Source organism: Chiloscyllium plagiosum, unplaced genomic scaffold (assembly GCF_037043375.1).
Source record: "Chiloscyllium plagiosum isolate Xiang-an unplaced genomic scaffold, Cpla_swu_hap1 HiC_scaffold_1, whole genome shotgun sequence".
In the NCBI taxonomy this organism is placed as follows: Eukaryota; Metazoa; Chordata; class Chondrichthyes; order Orectolobiformes; family Hemiscylliidae; genus Chiloscyllium; species Chiloscyllium plagiosum.
The window spans coordinates 117,368,502-117,392,764 of record NW_028270139.1 but is presented as its reverse complement, the minus strand read 5'-3'; the positions used below and the strand labels follow the sequence as shown (position 1 = coordinate 117,392,764).

At 42.4% G+C, this 24,263-nt stretch overlaps 1 protein-coding gene across 2 annotated transcripts; it reads left to right on the top strand.

The window, feature by feature from the left end:
- The first annotated feature begins 6,462 nt into the window (after positions 1-6,462).
- Positions 6,463-24,017, top strand: sub1a (SUB1 regulator of transcription a). 2 transcript variants are annotated; one of them, XM_043684329.2, is made up of 5 exons: positions 6,463-6,600; positions 13,214-13,282; positions 15,256-15,369; positions 21,974-22,082; positions 22,409-24,017. In XM_043684329.2, the coding sequence occupies exons 2-5, from the start codon at positions 13,214-13,216 to the stop codon at positions 22,486-22,488; spliced, it is 372 nt and encodes a 123-aa protein (XP_043540264.1). In that variant the 5' UTR covers positions 6,463-6,600; the 3' UTR covers positions 22,489-24,017. The 2 variants fall into 2 exon arrangements, with proteins under 2 accessions (XP_043540264.1, XP_087846230.1); XM_087990104.1 differs by lacking the exon at positions 6,463-6,600 and adding an exon at positions 7,265-7,289.
- The last annotated feature ends 246 nt before the right edge of the window (positions 24,018-24,263 follow it).

Below are 24,263 nucleotides of genomic sequence, written 5' to 3'. Positions count from 1 at the left end.
GAGTTGGCTGGCTGGAAGAAGACAGAGGGTAGTAGTTGATGGCAAAAGTTCATCTTGGAGTGCCGTCACTAGCAGTGTTCCGCAAGGATCTGTTTTGGGACCATTGCTGTTTGCCATTTTTATAAATGACCTGGAGGGGGGTTAGAAGGTTGGGTGAGCAAGTTTGTGGATGATACGAAAGTCGGAGGAGTTGTAGACAGTGAGGAAGGATGTGGCAGGTTACAGCGGGATATAGATAAGCTGCAGAGCTGGGCAGAAAGGTGGCAAATGGAGTTCAATGTAGCTAAGTGTGAGGTGATTCACTTTGGTAAGAGTAACAAAAAGATGGGGTACTGGGCTAATGGTCAGATACTTGGTAGTGTGGATGAGCAGAGGGATCTTGGTGTCCATGTACACAGATCTTTGAAAGTTGCCACCCAGGTAAATAGTGCGGTGAAGAAGACATATGGCGTACTGGATTTTATTGGTAGAGGAATTGAGTTCCGGAGTCCTGAGGTCATGTTGCAGTTGTATAAGACTCTGGTGCGGCCACATCTGGAGTATTGTGTGCAATTTTGGTTGCCATACTATAGGAAGGATGTGGAGGCACTGGAACGGGTGCAGAGGAGGTTTACCAGGATGTTGCCTGGTATGGTAGGAAGATCGTATGAGGAAAGGCTGAGGCACTTGGGGTTGTTTTCATTGGAGAAAAGAAGGTTTAAGGGTGACTTGATAGAGGTGTACAAGATGATTAGGGGTTTAGATAGGGTTGACAGTGAGAATCTTTTTCCACGTATGGAGTCAGCTATTACAAGGGGGCATAGCTTTAAATTAAGTGGGGGTAGGTATAGGACAGATGTTAGGGGTAGGTTCTTTACTCAGCAAGTCGTGAGTTCATGGAATGCCCTGCCAGTAGCAGTGGTGGACTCTCCCTCATTATGGGCATTTAAGCAGGCATTGGATAGGCATATGGAGGATAGTGGGCTAGTGTAGGTTAGGTGGGCTTGGATCGGCGCAACATCGAGGGCCGTAGGGCCTGTACTGCGCTGTATTCTTCTATGTTCTAAAGGACACTACTGATTCAGATTTTGTCTCGGACTGCAATTATTGAAGTGTGTGAGCTCTGTTTCTCACACACGGATAGACAGAAACCTTTTGATACTCAACTCCTGCTCCACCCACATGGCAAAAGGCCATGGGTTATCATGGAGGACATACTGTTGTCTATCATCACTAATTGCAGTCTGTGGGTCAGGAAGCTGGGGATCCAGTTGTAGAGGGTAGAGCCGAGACCTAGGTCTCAGAGTTTTGTGATCAGTCTGGAGGGGATAATGTTGTTGAAGGCGGAGCTGTAGTCAATGAGTAGGAGTCTGATGTAGGTGTCTTTGCTTTCCAGTTGTTCCAGGGATGAGTGTAGGACCAAGGAAATGGTGTCTGCTATGGACCTGTTTAGTCTTTCGACAAATTGCAGGGGATGGAGGCAGGCTGGGAGACTAGAGTTGATGTGGGCTATGATCAGCCTCTCAAAGCACTTCCTGATCATAGAGGAATAGAAAATGATCCATTTATGCCCACCCTCTGCTTCTTGCTGGCTCACCAATTTTCTGCTCTTCCCAATATCCTATAAGCTAAGCCTTTATATTCAGCAATCATACTTGATAAGGTACCTTATCATATCTTCTAAAATCTAAGCAAAGTAAATCAGTAAAAACAGTGCCCCTTTATCCATGGCATATTTCTTAGATCTTATGACTGCAAGATGTAGGAACAGAAGTAAGCTATTCAACCCATCGAGTCTGCTGCACCATTGAATCTGATACCTCACAATCACCTGATGAAGGAGCAGTGCTCTGCAAGCTAGTGCTTTCAAATAAACCTGTTGGACCTGGTGTTATCTGATTTTTAACTTTGTAAAACACCCCAGTCCAACACCAGCCCCTCCAAATCATGACCAATTAATGAGATCATGGTAGATCTGATATGCTGTCTGCAGTAAAGAATTCTACAGCTTCATTCCGTTCTTTGAGAAGAAATTCCTTCTTATCTCTGTTAAATGTGTGACCCGTCAATCTGAGGTTTCTGGTCCCAGACTCTCCCTCAAGGGGAAACAATTTTATTGCATTTGCCTTGTCAAGTCCCCGAAGAAGTCCAGAAGACCATAAGATATGATATAGAGGCAGAATTAGACCATTCAGCCATCTAGTCTGCTCTGCCATTTGGTATGGCCACTCATATTTCTCAACCCCTCTTTCCTGCCTGGTGCCTGTAGCTCTTATTAATCAAGAATCTGTCAATGTCTACCTTAAAGAATTCATTGACAAGGCCTTCACAGCTTTCTGTGGGAATGAGTTCCACAGATTCACCAGCTTCTGACTGAAGAAATTACTCCTTATTTCATTTCTAAAGGGTTGCCCCTTCACTCTGAAGCTGTGCCCTCGGTTCCTCGTCTCTCTGACTAGTGGAAACGACTTTTCCACCTCCACTCTATCCCGGTCTCTCATTAATCTGTAAATTTCAATGGAATCCCCTCTGATACTTTTAAACACCACTATCTACAGAGCCAGAGTCCCCAACCACTCCTCATATGACAAGTCCTTCATTCCTGGGATTATTTTTGTTCACCTCACCGCTAGATTCCCTCCAATTCCAGCACATCCTTTCTTAGATCCAAAGCCCAAAACTGCTCACATTATCCCAAGTGTGGACTGACTGGAGCCTTAAACAGGGAGAAAGTGAGGACTGCAGATACTGCAGAACAGAGTTGTGAGTATGGTTCTGGAAAAGCACAGCTGGTCAGACAACATCCAGGGAGCAGGAGAATCGACATTTCGAGCATAAGCTCTTCATCAGGATGCTGCCTGACCGGCTGTGCTTTTCCAGCACAGTCTCAACTAGAGCCTTCTACAGTCTCAGCAATACATTTCTGCTCTTGTATTCTAGCCCTCTTGAAATGAATGATAACAGTGCATTTTCTTTCCTAATGCCAACTGAACCTGCATATTAATCTGAACAGAATCCTGAACTAGGACTCTTAAGTCCTTTTGTGCTTCAAATTTCCGAAGCTTTTGCCGATTTGGAGAACAGTCTATGCTTCAATTCTTCCTTCTGAAGTGTATAATCTCACACGTTAACCTCATTGCATTTCATCAGCCACTTTTTTGCCCACTATCCTCACCTGTTCAAATCCTTATGTAGCTTCCGTGTGTCATCAACACTACCTGTCCCTCCACCTATCTTTGTGCCATCTACAAACTAAGCAACAATACCCTCAGTTTATTTGTCCAGACTGTTAATGTATAATGTGTATAGTTGTAGTCCCAACAGTGACCCTGCAGAACTCTATGAGTCACCGGCTTGTTCAGAAGTGAACTCCAGTTTTCTCTCCACAAATGCTATCAAACCCTGCTGAGTATCTCTAGCTTTCTCTGAAGATGTAACGAGTTGTGTGTCTCAGGGACAAGTGTTGGGGATTCAATTTACGACAACGTGTATAAATTACTTGAATGAAGAGACAAGTTGATTGTGAAATTTCCTTGTGAGATAAAGATTGGCTGGAATGTAAGTTGTGATAAGTTGGGTTAAGTTATGTGTGGGAAATCATGTCTCACAAACTTGATTGAGTTTTTTGAACAAGTAACAAAGAAGATTGATGAGGGCAGAGCAATGGATGTAATCTATATGGACTTCAGTAAGGCGTCCGACAAGGTTCCCCATGGGAGACTGGTTAGCAAGGTTAGATCTCATGGAATACAGGGAGAATTAGCCAGTTGGATACGGAACTGGCTCAAAGGTAGAAGACAGAGGGTGGTGGTGGAGGGTTGTTTTCAGACTGGAGGCCTGTGACCTGTGGAGTGCTACAAGGATCGGTGCTGGGTCCACTGCTTTTCATCACTTATATAAATGATTTGGATGTGGGCATAAAGAGGTATAGTTAGTAAGTTTGCAGATGACACTAAAATTGGAGGTGTAGTGGACACCGAAGAAAGTTACCTCCGATTACAATGGGATCTTGATCAGGTGGGCCAATGGGCCGAGAAGTAGCAGATGGAGTTTAATTTGGATAAATGCGAGGTGCTGCACTTTGGGAAAGCAAATCTTAGCAGGACTTGAACACTTAATGGTAAGGTCCTAGGGAGTGTTGCTGAACAAAGAGACCTTGGAGTGCAGGTTCATAGCTCCTTAAAAGTGGAGTCGCAGGTAGATAGGATAGTGAAGAAGGTGTTTGGTATGCTTTCCTTTATTGATCAGAGTACAGGAGTAGGGAGGTCATGTTGCAGCTGTACGGGACATTGGTTAGGCCACGTTTTGGTATATTGTATGCAATTCTGGTCTACTTCCTATCAAAAGGATATTGTGAAACTTGAAAGGGTTCAGAAAAGATTTACAAGGATGTTGCCAGCGTTGGAGGATTTGAACTATAGGGAGAGGTTGAATGGGCTGAGGCTGTTTTCCCTGAAGCATTGGAGGCTGAGTGGCATGATGGGCATGGATAGGGTAAATAGATAAGGTCTTTTCCCTGGGATGGGTAAGTCCACAACTAGAGGGTATAGGTATAGGGTGAGAGGGGAAAGACCTAAAAGACACCTAAGGGGCAACCTTTTCACGCAGAAGGTGGTATGTGTCTGGAATGAGCTACCAGAGGATGTGGTGGAGGCTAGTACAATTGCAGCATTTAAAAGGCATCTGGATGGGTTTATGAATAGAAAAGATTTGGAGGGATATGGGCCGGGTGCTGGCAGGTGGGACTAGATTGGGTTGGGATATCTGGTCAGCATGGATGGGTTGACCGAAAAGTCTGTTTTCATGCTGTATGTCTCTTTGAACAAAGATCTGGAACATGGAGCATAATGTAGAAAAGTATGAAATTGTCCATTTAGGTCAAAAATCACAACACCAGGTTATAGTCCAACAGGTTTAATTGGAAGCACACTAGCTAGTGTACTTCCAATTAAACCTGTTGGACTATAAACTGGTGTTGTGTGATTTTTAACTTTGTACACCCCAGTCCAACACTGGTATCTCCAAATCATGTCCATTTAGGTCAGAAGTTTAAAAAAAGTGATATGGGAGATTGCAGAGTGGTGAGATGCTGAGATATTGCGTGTCCCATTGTATGAATAGCAAAAGACTGGGATGTCTCTACAGCAGAGGAAAGCAAATAGAATTTAACTGATTGTGAGGGAAATTGGAGTCACAGGTAGGGAGATTATGCCTCAGTTACATAGTGTAGTGGTGAGACGACATCTGGAGTACTGTGGAGTATTGCGGAATCATACAGCACAGAAATTTATTTAAGGATGTATCGGAAGCAATTCATAGAAGGTTGACTAGACTAAAAGCTGCGAGGAGAAAGTGAGGACTGCAGATACTGGAGATCAGAGCTGAAAATGTGTTGTTGGAAAAGCGCAGCAGGTCAGGCAGCATCCAAGGAAACGGAGAATCGCGTTTCGGGCATGGCTTACACCCGAAACGTCGATTCTCCCGTTCCTGGGATGCTGCCTGACCTGCTGCGCTAGACTAAAAGCTGGACTGGTCAGGTCATCTTATAAGAAAGACTAAATATATTATGTTCTAATCTGTCATAATTCTGAAGAATAAGAGGAAACCTGATTGAAATATATCTTATGGGTCTTGCTCGACAGGGTAGATGCAGACAGGATATTTCCCCTTGTGGGAGAATGTAGAATCTAGAATTACTATTTGGAAGGGGTTGCCTATTTAAGATGGAAATGGTGGTGGTGAATGTATTCTCACAGAGAGAATAGAGAGGAACTTCGCAGAGAGTGGGCATTGGAAATAGTGGCTTTGAATCTTTTTCTGACTGTAAAATCCCAGATTAAAAAAAACAATAAAACTTGCCAGTGATGCCTACTGGTCTGACTTGTATACTTTCCAATATGTTGATTTCTAGTATTAGTGTAATTTTACTGTTTTTTTCTACCTCTGGGAATAACCAGATACGTCGTGAGCTGTTGGATATGACTGGACGCCAATGCTCGGGGAAAGTGAGGACTGTTGATGCTGGAGATTAGAGTCCAGAGTGTGGTGCTGGGAAAGCACAGCAGGTCAGGTAGCATCTGAGGAGCAGGAAAATCGATGTTTTTGGTAAAAGTCCTTCATAATGAAGCCAAGGTTGGGGGGGGGGGGGGGGGAGGTAATCTTGATCATAAATGCCACCGTCCCTGAGATCAGTTCAACAAAGGTATATTGCACTCCCAGGCATTTGCTGGGCTAAACAAAATTTGCAAACGGTGGGGCACGGTCCTTGGGGAATGGATGGCAAATGATCTGACTGAATGACGGGACAGGTTCCAGGGATTCAATGGCCTTCTCCAGTAACCATGCTCCTGCTGGGCTTCAACCTGGCGTTGTGTGGTTGGTAACTATGTTCCCGCAGCATTCGTTCACCATGAGAGGCTCTGGTGCTCGTCCACGTGGACCTGGACTTCAACTCCCAGCATTCCACCGCGCGAGCGGCGGAAGTGACGTCCTCCCCCAGGAGCGCGAGCGGTGTTGGTTGGGGAGAAGCAGGAGCTGAGAAGCTGCGAGCAGATCTTGAGGCGCTGTTCATCGAAACATTTTTACAATTTTATATATATCTAAACACATCCCATCGTCAACGTATGTATTTCCAATAATCAACCAGGTTACACGGTCGGTTGGTAGATAGGGAGTCTCGGAAGAATTTTGATTTTTGTTTGAAGCAGCGGGTTCGTTCGCTTCACTTGCCTCCATTTTTTTTCCCGTCGCGGTGGCGGATTTGTTCGGTCCTTTTGTCGTCGTCGTCGTCGTCGGGGGCAAGAAATCGTTTTAATGGTCGGGGATGGCGGAAGCGGGCGCTCCTCCGTCATGAGAAAGACGGCTGTCAGCCAATGGCGGGGCGCGGCGGCTCGGGTTGCTGGGTGGATCGGCCAATGGGGGCGCGGAGAATGGCGGGCTGCGGGCGGCGGCGGCGGTGGTGGGGCAGGGACTTCCTCCGCCGGCCTGGAAACGAGTGCGTGCCTTGCGTCCTCCCATTCACTCGCGCGCACACTCTCTGGGCTGGGAGGCCCTGGGGCATGGCATCGCTCACCCCACCCCCACCACCTAACACCCTCTCCTCATCACACCCCTGAGGGGAGAGGAACGGTGCCACGCCGGGATTGTCTGCGACCAAACCGTCCTTTCCTAAAGGAACAGGGAATCAGTCGCCAGGGACCGGTCTCCAATCCCCGTGAAATCTGTACCACAGCTGCCTGCGGGAGCCTTTCACCTGCTTTAATCATCCGTCTGCAGAATTTCCGTTACCATTTTCAACAAAACAAAAATCAGTTAGTTAAATTTGAAAGGCTTAAGTCGGGGCCGCAGACGCGGTGTGTAGTTTGAGGTTCAAAGGCTGATCTCTAAATTCGGAGGTGTAGGTCAAATCCGCAGTCGATATTTTTAGTAAAATTCAATGGTCGGATTTTGCAACTATAAGCCTCTGAAGCAAAAAAAAATGGTAGTACATTTAAACGAAGTATTCGCTTGACTTAGGCGTGCCGTGTACGTGTTCCCACCCACCATCCCTTTCGTTTGCGATGCTGCTCCCTGGGTGTGACCCCCAAACCAATCACATTGGTTTTCCTGCCTTGGTTTGTTTGACTTGGCCACATGTGCTCCTGTCCTTTGGCCTTGGCAGGATGGCATTTGCGTAAGAAGGTTGTTCTGGGGGTTTCCAGCCCCACCGGGAATTAACCTGCGTGATATTTGAGCAGTTGAAAAGTGCTGCTTTTCTTTCGTGGGAGATGTCAAAAATGTGGCTTGACTGTGCATTGAGATGGATGTAAAAGTCACGTAGTGCTTTTCAGAGTAATGGGTTCTTTAGATACCCTGGCCAACATTCTTTTCAACAACCAGAAACTTGATTTATCTTCCTTCATTCCTGGGCTCTTGTGTACAAATGTGAGCCAGTTTGAGTTGGCAGACTTTAACTAATGGTGTGCCACAAAGATTTGTTCAGGGGCTTCAGTTACTTGCTATTTATATTAATGACTTGGGGATGGGGTGGGGCAATGCCATGAGTAGCTTATCAAAGTTTGCAGACATCTTGTTGGGAAGGAGTGGCCTGGTAGTTATGATCACTAGACTGTCAATCTAGAGACCTGGGTTCAAATCCTACCATGGTAGATTTTTAAAATTCATAATGGGATGAAGGTGTTGCTGGCCAGGACAGTATTCACTGCCTAGTGGGACAGTTAAGAGTCAAACTACATTGCTGTGGGTTTGGGGTCACATGGGCCAGACCAGGTAACAATGCTGTAAATAACATTGTCAATTGTCAGAAAAACCTATCGAATTGACTAATCATAAGAATTCCAGACTTTTATTGACTTCAAATTCCACCATCTCCTGGATTCGCACCTGGGTCTCCAGAACATTACATGGTCTCTAGATTAAAACAATACCACTAGACTGTTGTCTGTTGCAGATAGAACATAGAAGAATACAGCGCAGTACAGGCCCTTCGGCCCTCGATGTTGCGCCGATCCAAGCCCATCTAACCTACACTAGCCCACTATCCTCCATATGCCTATCCAATGCCCGCTTAAATGCCCATAATGAGGGAGAGTCCACCACTGCTACTGGCAGGGCATTCCATGAACTCACGACTCGCTGAGTAAAGAACCTACCCCTAACATCTGTCCTATACCTACCCCCCCTTAATTTAAAGCTATGCCCCCTTGTAATAGCTGACTCCATATGTGGAAAAAGATTCTCACTGTCGACCCTATCTAAACCCCTAATCATCTTGTACATCTCTATCAAGTCACCCCAAACCTTCTTTTCTCCAATGAAAACAACCCCAAGTGCCTCAGCCTTTCCTCATACGATCTTTCTACCATACCAGGCAACATCCTGGTAAATCTCCTCTGCACCCGTTCCAGTGCCTCCACATCCTTCCTATAGTATGGCGACCAAAATTGCACACAATACTCCAGATGTGGCCGCACCAGAGTCTTATACAACTGCAACATGACCTCAGTACTCCGGAACTCAATTCCTCTACCAATAAAATCCAGTACGCCATATGCCTTCTTCACCGCACTATTTACCTGGGTGGCAACTTTCAAAGATTTGTGTACATGGACACCAAGATCCCTCTGCTCATCCACACTACCAAGCATCCGACCGTTAGCCCAGTACCCCATCTTTTTATTACTCTTACCAAAGTGAATCACCTCACACTTAGCTACATTGAACTCCATTTGCCACCTTTCTGCCCAGTTCTGCAGCTTATCTATATCCCGCTGTAACCTGCCACATCCTTCCTCACTGTCTACAACTCCTCCGACTTTCGTATCATCCGCAAACTTGCTCACCCAACCTTCTAACCCCTCCTTCAGGTCATTTATAAAAATGACAAACAGCAATGGTCCCAAAACAGATCCTTGCGGAACACCGCTAGTGACGGCACTCCAAGATGAACCTTTGCCACCAACTACTACCCTCTGTCTTCTTCCAGCCAGCCAACTCCTAATCCAAACCTCCAACTCACCCTCAATGCCATACCTCCGTATTTTTTGCAGTAGTCTACCATGGGGAACCTTATCAAACGCCTTACTAAAATCCATATACACCACATCTACTGCTTTCCCCTCGTCCACCTCCTTAGTCACCTTCTCAAAGAATTCAATAAGGTTTGTGAGGCACGACCTGCCCTTCACAAAACCATGCTGACTATCCTTGATCACATTATTCCTATCCAGATGTTCATAAATCCTATCCCTTACAATTCTCTCTAAGACTTTGCCCACAACAGAAGTGAGACTCACCGGCCTATAGTTACTAGGGTTATCCCTACTTCCCTTCTTGAACAAGGGAACCATATTTGCTAGCCTCCAATCTTCTGGCACTACTCCTGTAGACAACGAGGACATAAAAATCAAGGCCAATGGCTCTGCAATCTCCTCCCTTGCTTCCCAGAGAATCCTAGGATAAATGCCATCAGGCCCAGGGGACTTATCTATTTTCACCCTTTCCAGAATTTCCAACACCTCTTCTCTACATACCTCAAAGCCATCAATTCTACTTAATTGTGACTCAGTACTCACATTGACAACAATGTCCTGTTCCTGATTGAATACTGACGAAAAGTATTCATATAGTGTCTCCCCAATCTCTTCAGCCTCCACACGCAACTTCCCACTACTATCCTTGACTGGACCTATTCCTACCCTAGTCATTCTTTTATTCCTGACATACCTATAGAAAGCCTTAGGGTTTTCCCTAATCCTACCAACTAAGGACCTTTCATGTCCCCTCCTTGCTGCTCTTAGCTCTCTCTTCAGGTCCTTCCTGTCTACCTTATAACTCTCAATCGCCCCAATTGAACCTTCACGCCTCATCTTTACATAGGCCGCCCTCTTCCATTTAACAAGGGATTCCAATTCCTTATTAAACCACGGCTCCCTCACACGACCCTTTCTTCCCTGCCTGACGGGCACATACTTATCAAGGACACTCAATAGTTGCTCCTTGAACAAGCTCCACATATCAATTACACCCTTGCCTTGAAGCTTACTTTTCCAGGCCACACATCCTAAGTCATGCCTCACAGCATCATAATTTCCCTGCCCCCATCTATAATTCTTGCCCTGTAGTGCACACTTATCCCTCTCCATCACTAGAGTAAAAGTCATCGAATTGTGTCACTGTCCCCAAAGTGTTCACCTACCTCTAATTCTAACACCTGGCCTGGTTCATTACCCAGAACCAAATCCAGTATGGCCTCACCTCTTGTTGGCCTATCTACATATTCTGTCAGGAAACCCTCCTGCACACATTGGACAAACACTGACCCATCTAATGAACTTGAGCTATAGCTTTCCCAATCAATATCAGGAAAGTTAAAGTCCCCCATAACAACCACCCTATTACTTTCACTCTTCTCTTGAATCATCCTTGCAATCCTTTCTTCTACATTTCTAGGACTATTAGGAGGCCTGTAAAAAACCCCTAACAGGGTGAGCTCACCTTTCCTATTCCTAACCTCAGCCCAAACTACCTCAGATGGCGAGTCTTCATCCATCGTCCTTTCCACAGCTGTAATACTATCTTTGACAAGCAATGCCACACCTCCCCCTCTTTTACCCCCACCTCTGACCCTATTAAAACATTTAAACCCTGGAACCTGCAACAGCCAATCCTGTCCCTGTTCTACCCATGTCTCCATAATAGCCACAACATCGAAGTCCCAGATAATATTTGAATTTAATAAAAAGCTGGAATTAATAATGACTTCAAAATCATTGTGATTGTCAGAAAAACCCATCTGGTTCACTAATTTTTTTAGGGTGTGGGGGGCACATTTGTTGTCACTGATGAGATGCTGAGTAAATGGGATCTGTACTTCACAGTCTAAGAGAACGAGAAGTGACCTGAATGTTGAAACAGATAAGGTCCACAAGGGTCTTAACAAGGTAGACACGCCAGAGTTTGTCACACAGGCTATTTATATACTGTCCTGATGTTCATTTGTTTGGGATGCTAAAATGAATTGCTTTGCAATCTGATAGGTGGATTGTTGTGTTTAATAATATTCTTTGTAGAGATCAGTGATGAACAGATTCTGACTGGTATTGATGTTAGTACCATCATTTTTCACAATATTTGTTAACTACATGGATGAGCTCGTGGAGGAGCTGGCTGAACGTTTACAGAAGATGAAAAGATCTGTATAGATATTAGAACCTTGGCTTAAAAACTTACAAAGGAATTGATATAGTAGACTATTTAGCTCCTCAAGCCTGCTGAACTGTTCAGTAAGATCATGGCTGATCTGCTTGTGTTTCAAATTCTTAGTTCACATCCACATTTGATAACCTTAGATTCTTATTAGGCAGGGGAATCAATCCATCTCAGCCTTAAAAATATTTAATGATGCCAACCTTTAGTACCTTCTGAGACAGTGTTCCAAAGTTGCACAACCTTTGGAGGTTTTCCCCTCATTTCTATCCAAAGAGAGCAACCCCAGATTTTAAATCAGTACATTCTCGTTAGAAAATCAGAATTATAGGCATGATGGCTCAGTGATTAGAATGCACGGTGGCTCATTGGCTAGCACTGCTGCCTCACGGTGCAGGGGACTGGTGAATTGGCAAATTGAGATCACTGAAAGTTTCTATAACATCCCTCATTGAAATTTTCCTTTTATCTCCAGTGTTTGGATTAAAATGAATAATTTTCTACATTGTGTGAAGAAGTGTCTGAAGTGGTAAAAATAGAGATCTGACTAAAACCATGCAAGATACTGGTTAAGACTAACTAGAATAGTATGAACAATTTTGGTCCCTTATTTAAGGAAAAATAAGCTGGTATTGTAGACAGTTCAGAGATATTCATGAGGTTGATTTCAGCTTGAAGGGTCACTGAACCTGAATTATTAACTTTGATTTTTCTCCACAGATGCTGCCAGACCTTCTGAACCTTTCCAGCAATTTCTGTTTTTGTTTCTCATTTCCAGCACCCGCAGTTAGAACGTAGAATGTTACAGCGCAGTACAGGCCCTTCGGACCTCAGTGTTGTGCCAACCTGTGAAATTAATCTGATGCCCATCTAACTTATACCGTTCCATTATTATCCATATGTATGTCCAATGCCCATTTAAATGCCCTAAATGCCGGTGAGTCTACTATTGCTGCAGGCAGGCTGTTCCACGCCCCTACTACTGAGTAAAGAAACTACCCCGATATCTGTCCTAAATCTATCACCCCCTCAATTTAAAGTTATGTCCCCTTGTGTTAGCCTTCACCATCTGAAGAAAGAGGCTCTCACCGTCCACCCTGTCTAACCCTGTGATTGTCTTATACGTCTCAATTAAGTCACCTCTCAACCTTCTCTCCAAAGAAAGCAGCCTCAGTTCCCTCAGCCTTTCCTCATAAGACCTTCCCTCCGTACTAGGCAACATCCTAGTAAATCTCCTCTGAACCCTTTCCGAAGCTTCCACATCCTTCCTATAATGCAGTGACCAGAACTGTATGCAATACTCCAGATGCGGCCTTACCAGTGTCTTGTACAGCTGAAGCATGACCTTGTGGCTCCGAAACTCAATCCCCCTACCAATAAACGCCAACACACCATATTCTTTTGCTTTTAACTTTGTCTCCATTAAACTGTCCTTTATCATACTGGAAGAATTTTGTATTTTCCTAGTTGAGTGAAGTTTTCAGCAATGTGTCTTCTAATTACTTTTCTTTTTAACAAAAATTTCCAGATGCCTAAATCAAGGGAAGTTGTTTCTACAAGTTCAGACAGCGAATCTGATAGTGAAGTTGATCAAAAGGTAAGGCAAAAACTGTTGGTGAAAGGATTTCTGCATGGTTTTATGAAACTGATTTGTGGCTATTTCAATTTTCAAAAGAAGGCTGACATTTAACAGAAGAAATGTTCAAGTCATTTTTGATTTCAGCAGGATAATATAGGAGGCATCAGCAAATATCCTTTAGCAAAGTGGTTTTGAACTCATTTGAATTTAAAGTGCCATTAGAAAGAAGACATTAAATGTTAATACTGTGTATAAAAAATAGGATTTCAGTCCAAAACATCTCTTTTCTACACAGTAAAACATTCCCACAATGTTTTCACCACTGTACTAAATTTGAAAATAATACTTGCCTCTAGTTGAGCATCAGCAAGTGAGGTATGTCAACTAGTTAAATTTATTGAAATAGATAATAGGGACCTGTGGCTTTTCACAGGATTCTGGAGTGATGATCAAGAAGTACTTACTGATTCTCGTCTATAACTCCAAAGTAACAGTCTGGATTTCATGGTCAGTGGCAGCCTTAAGTGAGATAAACAAATGCTGAAGTATTTTCTCAGACAGCAAACTGGGAATTTAAAACACTGAATTTTTTATTTTTTAATTGAAAATTTCATGGAATGTGATAAATGATTGAAACAATACATCAGACAGAGGAAAACATCAAACTTTTAAAGAAGGACAATATTTTTAATCATGAACAAAATTTACATTCCACAAATCTAAAATTAGTTTTAAAGGTCCAAAGTTTTTATGCAGTAATTATGAACTTATAGCATTGTTTCAAAAACCCACTCGCACATTATTCAACAAAATGCAACCTTTTCAAATTTTTTTTAACAAGATTAATAGTATAAAAAGATAAAGTTTGGATGATTTTAAAAATCTCTTCAGATTGGGCAAATTTCAATAGTACTGGACAGAAGAGCAACTTCTGGTTTGCAATGTGTGGGGACTCTAGAAGTTGCTAAGTGATAGGAGTATGGTGGTGAGGACTGACAAGTTTTGCCATTATTATAATTGAAAGATTTAGATTAGATTACTTAGTGTGGAAACAGGCCCTTCGGCCCAACAAGTCCACACCGACCCGCCGAAGCGTAACCCACCCAGACCCATTCCTCTACATTTACCCCTTCACCTAACACTATAGGCAATTTAGCATGGCCAATCACCTAACCTGCACGTTTTTGGATTGTGGGACGAAACCGGAGCACCCGGAGGAAACCCACGCAGACACTGGGAGAATGTGCAAACTCCATACACAGTTGCCTGAGGCGGGAATTGAATCCGGGTCTCTGGCGCTGTGAGGCAGCAGTGCTAACCACTGTGCCACCATGCCATCCTTGTTCTTGAATTCCACCAATCATTAAACAAATGTATTCTGTACTTTGGGTCAATCTACATTAGACGTGACCTCATACAACTTTGAGCATTTATAGAATAACCAGCTAAGAGTATGTTTTGCAGCAGCATTACAATGCATCTGATCTCATTGATTACAGACTGAATACAGAGTAAATAAATAGTCCTTTTATGTAAATATTAAGCATGTGATTCAAATACAGTGCAGTTATCAGTAAATATGAAGGCAGTGGTGGAGTGTATATGCTAGTTGCAGCTAATTTCTGGAATTTTCAATCAATGGTCTGATCTAAATTCAGCCTATAGTACTCTATTCTGAAGCTGTTGTGCTCTGAAATTGCAAGTGAATAGTTATTCTCCTAAGAATTTGAAAAATTCTGCTTCAAGTTGCAAATCTAGAACTAATGGTGGTTAAAATGAATTTAACAAAAATTAAATTAGTAGTGTAAATAATATTTTGTAATAGGTTGATAATTTAAAGATTGATAAATCTTTAATTGACCTCAAAATGAAGATCTTTGACAAAAAAACCTAGTATTTTTGTATTTTGCTCTTATCTTCTGTCTGTACTGTCTCTTCTATCCCTTAACTAAAAGTTAATTTCCATGTCACATTCTTTGTTTATTTTACAGGCTAAGAGAAAGAAGTCCGCTCCAGTAGAGAAACCAGTAAAAAAGCAAAAGAGTGGTGAAAGTTCTGGAGGTGCAAAATGTGCTAAAAGTGACAAAGATGATAACCTATTTCAGGTGTGTTCTTTCTGTCAGAGCACAGCTCATTGAACAACTGATTATGCTAGCTATTTTTGAGCAGTCATATAATACAGTATGTAGTTTGTTCTGAATACTGATTTGTTGGAGACTGACCTGTTTTTCTTTTATCAATTCTACTGAGTAGCATATTTTTTGTATATTGTATATGCCGTGAAACGCTGATGTTTCCACTCACTTAGACTAGGTTTGGAGTGGGCAAGAAAGAGAGAGAGTATTTTTCTCTTTGTTCATGGAGATAATTATGACGCGAGTGCTCAGAAGTTGACTGCTTATCTTTTAAGACACTTTTTGGTTTTGAGGCAATAAGCTAGATCTGGCAGAGTCCACTCAGAACTTGGTCTTATCCATGTCTTTTTCTTTTAGGAGAAAGATTTGTTTAAAAATATTTGAGGTTTTTTGCATTATTACTGTTCTGCTAAGACTGCCATCGATGTGGCTGGGAGTTTAGTCATGCATATCATTTTAAAACCTGAATTTCTACCATAAACTTGAAAGGGTTCAGAAAAGATTTACAAGGTGCTGCTGAGATTAGAGGGTTTAAGCCGTATAGTGAGGCTCAATAGGATGGCGCTTTTATCCCTGGAGCAAAGGAGGTAGAGGTCTGTAAAATCATGAGGGGCATGGCTAAGGTAAACAGCCAAGGCCATTTCCAGCCAAGGGTAGGGGAATCCGAAGCTAGAGTACGTAATTTTCAAATGAGAAGGGAAAGAGATAAAAGGAACCTGAGGGGCTTTTTCATGCAGAGTGTGGTGCATGTCTGGAACAAGGTGTTAGAAGTGGGTACAATTACAATATGTAAAGGACAACTGGATGGGTACATGAATAGGAACGGTTTGGAGAGAGATCTGCCAAATGCTGGCAAATGGGACTAGATCAGTTTAAGCTATCTGGTCAGCAATGGCAACTTGGACTAAAGGGTCTGTTTCTGTGTTGCATAACTCTGACTTGATTTTTTTTAAACCTTAAATCATTTGTGGTGGAGGCAACGTTAATCCCCTCAAAAGATTTTAAAGATATGGTAACTGAGATAGCAACTAATTTGCCTAAGTACCCATGAGGATTGTAATTTGCATATTTATGTAACTGGATTAGTACAGATGTGATTCATTCAAGGCAATTGAATTTAGATAATTTCCTGCACTATCGATACAATATGCATTCTCTAATGGTTGGAGTCAAACCTAGTACATAAGATGATTGTGGTTGTCGGAAGTCAATCATCGCATTTCCAGGACATTTCTATAGGAGTTCCTCAGAGTTATGTCCTATGCCCAATTGTCTTCAGCTGCTTCATCAATACGGTCAGAACTGGGGATGTTAACCAATGAATCCATGATGTTCCAGTGATTTGCAACGTCTAGGATGCAGATGCAGTTCATATCTGTATCCCTGAGCTGCAATTGGCCAGTAACATTCATGCCACAAAAATACAAGGCAATGACCATCTCCAATAAGATCTAACCACCTTGATATTTGACAGTGTTACTATCACTGAATCCCCACTGTTAGTATCCATTAACCAGAAACTGAAGTGGATTTCCTAAAAATGCAGTGGCGTTAAAAGCAGGTCAGAGACTAGGAAGTACAGAGGGCAACTCATTACCTGATTCCAAAGCCTATTCACCAACAAGGCACAAGTCAGGATTGTGATGGAATACTTCCCACTCACCTGGATGGGTGCAATTTCAACACTCAAGATTGTTAACACTATCCAGAACAAAGTGGCACATTAACTTTGGCACCACAAGGAGTGCAAAACTTGTGCCCACACCTCCCCCCTCGCTTCCCTCCAAGGCCCCAATGGATCCTTCCATATCTGTCGTAAATTCACCTACACCTCCGCACACATCATTTACTGTATCTGCTGCACCCGATGTGGTCTCCTCTACATTGGGGAGACAGGTCGCCTACTTGCAGAACGTTTCAGGAAACACCTCTGGGACACCCGCACCAACCAACCCAACCGTCCTGTGGCTGAACACTTTAACTTCCCCTCCCACTCCGCCAAGGACATGCAGGTCCTTGGCCTCCTCCATCGCCAGACCCTGATCACGTGATGCCTGGAGGAGGAGCATCTCATCTTCCGCCTAGGAACCCTCCAACCACACAGGATGAATGCAGATTTCTCCAGCTTCTTCATTTCCCCTTCCCCCTCCTTGTCTCAGTCCCAACCCCCAGATTCAGCACCGCCCTCTTGACCTGCAATCATCTTCCCGACCTCTCCATCCCCACCCCCTCTCTGGCCTATCATCCTCACCTCCTTCCACTTGTCGTATTCCCAGCACCCCTCCCCCAAATTTCCTCCCCCCTACCTTTTATCTCAGCCCGCTTGGCACACCAGCCTCATTCCTGAAGAAGGGCTTATGCCCGAAACGTCGATTCTCCTGCTCCTCGGATGCTGTCTGGCCTGCTGTGTTTTTCCAGCACCACGGTTTTCAACTCTAGTTTGGTAGAGGACCTATATCTTAGGCCCACGCTGTGGGTAAAGATGTTAATAATGTCTTGAAGCTTAACCTCTGTGCATAGATGCAAGCATCTTCTGCATTGTGTTGTTCAAAGATGATTGGATGCATTGGTCTTTGATCAAGTCTGCAGCTGGTAGAGGTTTAACAAGTTCTGTAGAATTAGCTCCACTCCAGTCAGGACCTTGCTGAAGGTGAAGTGGAGCATTATAGCAAGGAAAACTGAGAAGAGCTTTGCTGTGATGACATAGCCTTCCTTGACCCTTGGCCAAATGTGAATTAGGTCTGTGGTGAATGTGTTTGCATGGAATGCCTTCGTCGTGAAGCAGGCAGAAGATGGAGACAAACTTTGGGAGTATTCGAAATAGAGGACTCTCTCATCATCCCTTGTAGCTGACAGTGTTAATGAATTTACAAATATATATAGAGCCTTCGTTATAATATAGTGATGCAATTTGGAATCAATGTTTAATTGTTTAATGTGTCTGCAACACTGAAGGCTGAGTCTCAATCTCTTATATAGATGAATCATAAAGTGTTTTGTAGAAAATGTGAGAATCAAGCACAAGCACACCCAAGTATCCATTTTAATATGCACTTATATGATCGCACTTTGTCAAAAACACGATTAGAATTAACTGTTCTGTTGGTGATGTTTTGTCACTCCTAAAATAATTGATTGGGTTTATGTATTGAATAATTATACAGTGGCTTGCAGATGATGGTACTGCCCTTCTTTCCAGTGAAAGGCTGGAATGCTCATTCCCAACCTGCAAAAGAACAGAAAAATGAACATTTTCCATTACTATTTTGTGAGACAGTATTTTGGAAATTAAGTGATTTTGAACTGATTGGCGTTTTGTGTTCCCTCAATCCTGAACTGTGACATCATTTTTGAGTAAAGACACATCCTGATTTTGAAGGTAATGGATTGAGCTGGACTGGGATATTGAGCAAAGCAAATCATCCTTTTTTCCTTAAAAGGAAAGAAATAACAAGCTGCTTTTAATGTCAGGTTTATAAATTTTTTTTAACCCACATTTATGGATTTTTAAAATCTGTCTACTAGTAACCAAAAAGAAATCACTGCTGTAAATATAACACTTTGCATTTGGAATTGAGTTTGCTGAGCTGGCCAAATGCATCTGTAAGGTAGAAAATGTCCCTGATCAGTTGCCTAGCGGATTGAACTGTGCTTTGGTTTATCAGTGGCACATTTTGAAATTGCTTTATTTGGATAATCATTGGAAATGCTCCCACTATATGCCTATCTTTAAATCCCTTGAATAAGTGGCTTGCTAAGTCATTTCAGAGGGTGTTCTGGAGTAAACCACATTTCTTGTGGGTCTGGAGTTTCATTTAGGTACATAGAACATAGAACAATACAGCACAGAACAGGCCCTTCGGCCCACGATGTTGTGCCGACCATTTGTCCTAGCTTAAGCACCCATCCATGTACCTATCCAATTGCCGCTTAAAGGTCACCAAAGATTCTGACTCTACCACTCCCACAGGCAGCGCATTCCATGCCCCCACCACTCTCTGGGTAAAGAACCCACCCCTGACATCTCCCCTATACCTTCCACCCTTCACCTTAAATTTATGTTCCCTTGTAACACTCTGTTGTACCCGGGGAAAAAGTTTCTGACTGTCTACTCTATCTATTCCTCTGATCATCTTATAAACCTCTATCAAGTCACCCCTCATCCTTCACCGTTCCAATGAGAAAAGGCCTAGCACTCTCAACCTATCCTCGTACGACCTATTCTCCATTCCAGGCAACATACTGGTGAATCTTCTCTGCACCCTCTCCAAAGCTTCCACATCTTTCCTAAAGTGAGGCGACCAGAACTGCACACAGTACTCCAAATGTGGCCTAACCAAAGTCCTGTACAGTTGCAACATCACTTCACGACGCTTGAATTCAATCCCTCTGCTAATGAACGCTAATACAGCATAGGCCTTCTTACAAGCTCTATCCACCTGAGTGGCAACTTTCAAAGACCTATGAACATAGACCCCAAGATCCCTCTGTTCCTCCACCTCACTAAGAACCCTACCGTTAACCCTGTATTCCGCATTCTTATTTGTCTTTCCAAAATGGACAACCTCACACTTAGCAGGGTTGAACTCCTCAGCCCAGCTCTGCAACATATCCAAGTCCCTTTGCAGCCGACAAGAGCCCTCCTCACTATCCACAACTCCACCAATCTTCGTATCATCTGCAAATTTACTGACCCACCCTTCGACTCCTTCATCCAAGTCATTAATAAAAATTACGAACAGCAGAGGACCCAGAACTGATCCCTGCGGAACTCCACTTGTAACTGGGCTCCAGGCTGAATATTTACCATCTACCACCACTCTCTGACTTCGACCAGTTAGCCAGTTTTCTATCCAATTGGCCAAATTTCCCTCTATCCCATGCCTCCTGACTTTCCACATAAGCCTACCATGGGGAACCTTATCAAATGCCTTACTAAAATCCATGGAGACTACATCCATTGCTCTACCCTCATCCACATGCTTGGTCACCTCCTCAAAGAATCCAATCAGACTTGTAAGGCAAGACCTACCCTTCACAAATCCGTGCTGGCTGTCCCTAATCAAGCAGTGCCTTTCCAGATACTCATAAATCCTATCCCTCAGTACCCTTTCCATTACTTTACCTACCACCGAAGTAAGACTAACTGGCCTGTAATTCCCGGGGTTATCCCTATTCCCTTTTTTGAACAGGGGCACAACATTCGCCACTCTCCAGTCCCCTGGTACCACCCCCGTTGACAGTGAAGATGAAAAGATCATTGCCAACGGTATTGCAATTTCCTCTCTTGCTTCCCACATAATCCTAGGATATATCCCATCAGGCCCGGGGGACTTGTCTATCCTCAAGGTGTTCAAAATGTCCAACACATCTTCCTTCCTAACATGTATCTCCTCGAGCTTACCAGTCCGTTTCAAGCTCTCCTCTTCAACAATACGGTTCCTCTCATTCGTAAATACTGAAGAAAAGTACTCATTCAAGACCTCTCCTATCTCTTCCGACTCAATACACAGTCTCCCACTACTGTCCTTGATTGGACCTACCCTCGTTCTCGTCATTCTCATGTTTCTCACATACGCATAAAATGCCTTTGGGTTATCCTTGATCCTATCCGCCAAAGATTTTTCATGCCCTCTCTTGGCTCTCCTAATCCCTTTGTTCAGGTCCCTTCTGGCTATCCTGTATTCCTCCACTGCTCTGTCTGAACCCTGTTTCCTCAACCTTATGTAAGCCTCCTTCTTCCTCTTTGCAAGACATTCAACCTCCCTCGTCAACCAAGGTTCCCTCACACGACCATTTCTTTCCTGCCTGACCGGTACATACATATCAAGGACACGTCGTATCTGTTCCTATAAAAAGTTCCACATTTCCACGACATCCTTCCCCGACAGCCTATGCTCCCAACTTATGCTCCTTCAGATCCTGTCTTACAGTAAGGACAGGTTTCCTTCCTGAAAAGACACTCATAAACCAGTTGGATTTTTACAACACTAGATTATAGTTTCATGACATCATCACTGTGACTAACTTTGTTTCAGATTTATTAATTGATTTCAAGTTCCACTGGCTCCATTGCTGGGATTTGAACCTAGATCCGGAGAACTTTAGTATGGGCCACTAAATTACTAGTCAAGTGACATTATCATGACATGGTCCTTATAAACAGCTGTGGATGAATGTTGTAGTATACACAAAGAGCCGATATCCCAAATAAAGAACAATTTCTCTAATGATAGACATTCTGATAACAGTGGTTTTCCTTCAATGATAACTGATTCAGAAGAAAATTTCATAGCCTCAGCAGTATCAGATGGTGGCTAAAAAACGAAAGCCCATAGCCTCTTTTATTTAAAAATCTTATCTGGCATTTATTACAATGTTAAAATGCCAGACATTCCAGATGTAACAAGTGGTACACATTAGCAGGAGTATGACCTCTACAACCAAAATGTGTCTCTTTTAATTTCTGTGGAGATATTGAATCTGAATTCTATGTCCATTCACTCAATGCATTGACGATATAGTTTTCCAGCTTACTAACAACATGGACTTTCATCACAATATTTATTGACAGATTGGCAAGATGAGATATGTCAGTGTGCGTGAATTCAAAGGCAAAGTTCTAATTGATGTCAGAGAATATTGGATGAACCAAGATGGTGAAATGAAGCCTGGGAAGAAAGGTATTTATGTCGGGGTTATTAAATATCTGTTGGCAAAATAGGAATGAGGATGCAAATTTAAGGTAATGACCTGCTGTTATTGGATGAAGTGGTTCAAGTGGAGAAAAATGTCAAGCCAGATTGATGCTTAAAACAAGTTAATGTGTGGTGAGTGGTCTCTTTAGAACAATAGAGAGAAGTTCAATATCTTCATGAGCAAGAGTTTTGATTGGCGAAAAGGTCTCAAAATTCTATGAAATGCTGTAATAGCCATTGTTAGCTTTGTCATTTATGCACTGATTTTTGTTTTTTTTTTCCCCCACCCCACCATTGCTACCCAAATTTAGGAATCTCCTTATTACCAGACCAATGGAATCAGCTGAAGGAAATGATTCCTGACATTGATGATGCACTGAAAAGGTTATAGAATGACCATAAAAGATGTACCCTGCTTTTTGTCATGAACATGTCCATCTTTAACATTTACTTGTGTTTTCTAAAATAAGATATTAAGCTTGTTTGTATTGTAATGTTCATAATGTGACTGTTTTATGTATATGCAGTACATCCCAGCTTTCATATTTTAAAAAAAAACTCTTAAGGGTACATTATTTAGAAAAGTGGTATGGAATTTGTTTTTAGTGTTAAAATTACATTTTTGTTTCTTGATTTGATGTTTGGCAATTGCTATATCATGTCGCTAGTCTTGTATTATCCTGAGCTAGTAGATACAAATATTTTCAAGAACAACTTTTGTTTAAATTCATGCAGCTCTACGAAGAGACTTTTTTGACGTATGGTTCAATCGTTTAATCTTCTGGCTCTTTCAAATTGGCATTTTTAGCTTTCCCAGTGGCCTTTTGGGTAAATGCAGCACCGGGGTGTAGCAATAAATTGTACAGGCCAGTAGATATTTGGTGTATGATTTGTTCCATGTTAGCAGAGCTGATCTTGTTGACAACAGCTGTTGAACTGCAAGAATTTGACTGTATCCTGCAATAAGAGGGGTGAAAGTGAGTCAGGATTTCCACTTGTGATTATCATTTGCTATCCACTACTGGAAAATAAACCTGTTAATGTCTTTTGAGGGTTGGGTTAAGCCTACAGGTAGTTGTCCATGGTTCGAATTGTTTGATCAAGGACAAAATATATAATAATCGATTAGACTTGCATATGAAGAATGACATCGTGAATGATTGCCAAAGAGCTATAAGTTTGGATCACCACTCCAATAAGAGTACATGTCAACAGGAAGGTTGGAGAGGAGATGCAAAAGCATTACATGTCACTAATACCATGGGGATAATTTTAATAGTGGTTTGACATAGGTTTCTTTCGCTTTTTGTTTTTAAAAGATGTTTACTGTTTGTTAAAGCTTCTCACTGAGCTTCTGATAGTCCCAACATATCATGTATTTTTTGGAGGTTGGGAGGATTGGATTGTAATGTTCGACAACTCAATCAGTTGAAGCTTGGTCCTCCACGCGAATACTTGCTTGATCCTGTAGCTCAAATAAATTCATTTAGTTGTGGGTTTTTCCAAGCTCTCTTTGGACTAGTAAACACTCTTAATGGCTTTATAATAACGAATGGACTGGTGCAGGGTTCTGTAACTAGTTTAGGTGACTGAACAGTAATTTTAAAAATGTGCATCAATATGGCTGTCATTTAGTCCAGGACTTTTCAACATTTCCCTGGACTTTGCTTTGCTCTAAACGCAACTGTTTAAGTGATGGCTATTTAGGAATAATTATAAGCTGAAACATGACTGATAAGTCATGCAACTATATAGGTGCTCGTCATAGTGCTTTCATGAGGTACCACTCTCAATTTAATATTTTCACACAGCATGCTTTGACTACTTTCAGTATGCTTTTGTATTATTTCACGATGTTCACATTTCTCTGATCTGTATTGAAATGTGGTAAAATAAATAAAGCTGTTGCAGCAACTTGAACTGACTTTGAATTTAATATTAATTCACTGAAGCTTACAACTGAAGAGTTACATAGGCATTTCTTAAAAGCATTTATACTGATCTTGTGTTTAAGAAAGTTACTATCATGACTATTTTAAGGATGCATCTTTAGTTTTCGTTTTATCAGTCTACATTAAGTATAGGAAATGGAAAGTTAATAGTTAAACCAAGGTTCAACAATAGTTGTGTCCCATGAGAAAGTTGCTTTCATTAAAACGTTTTCCC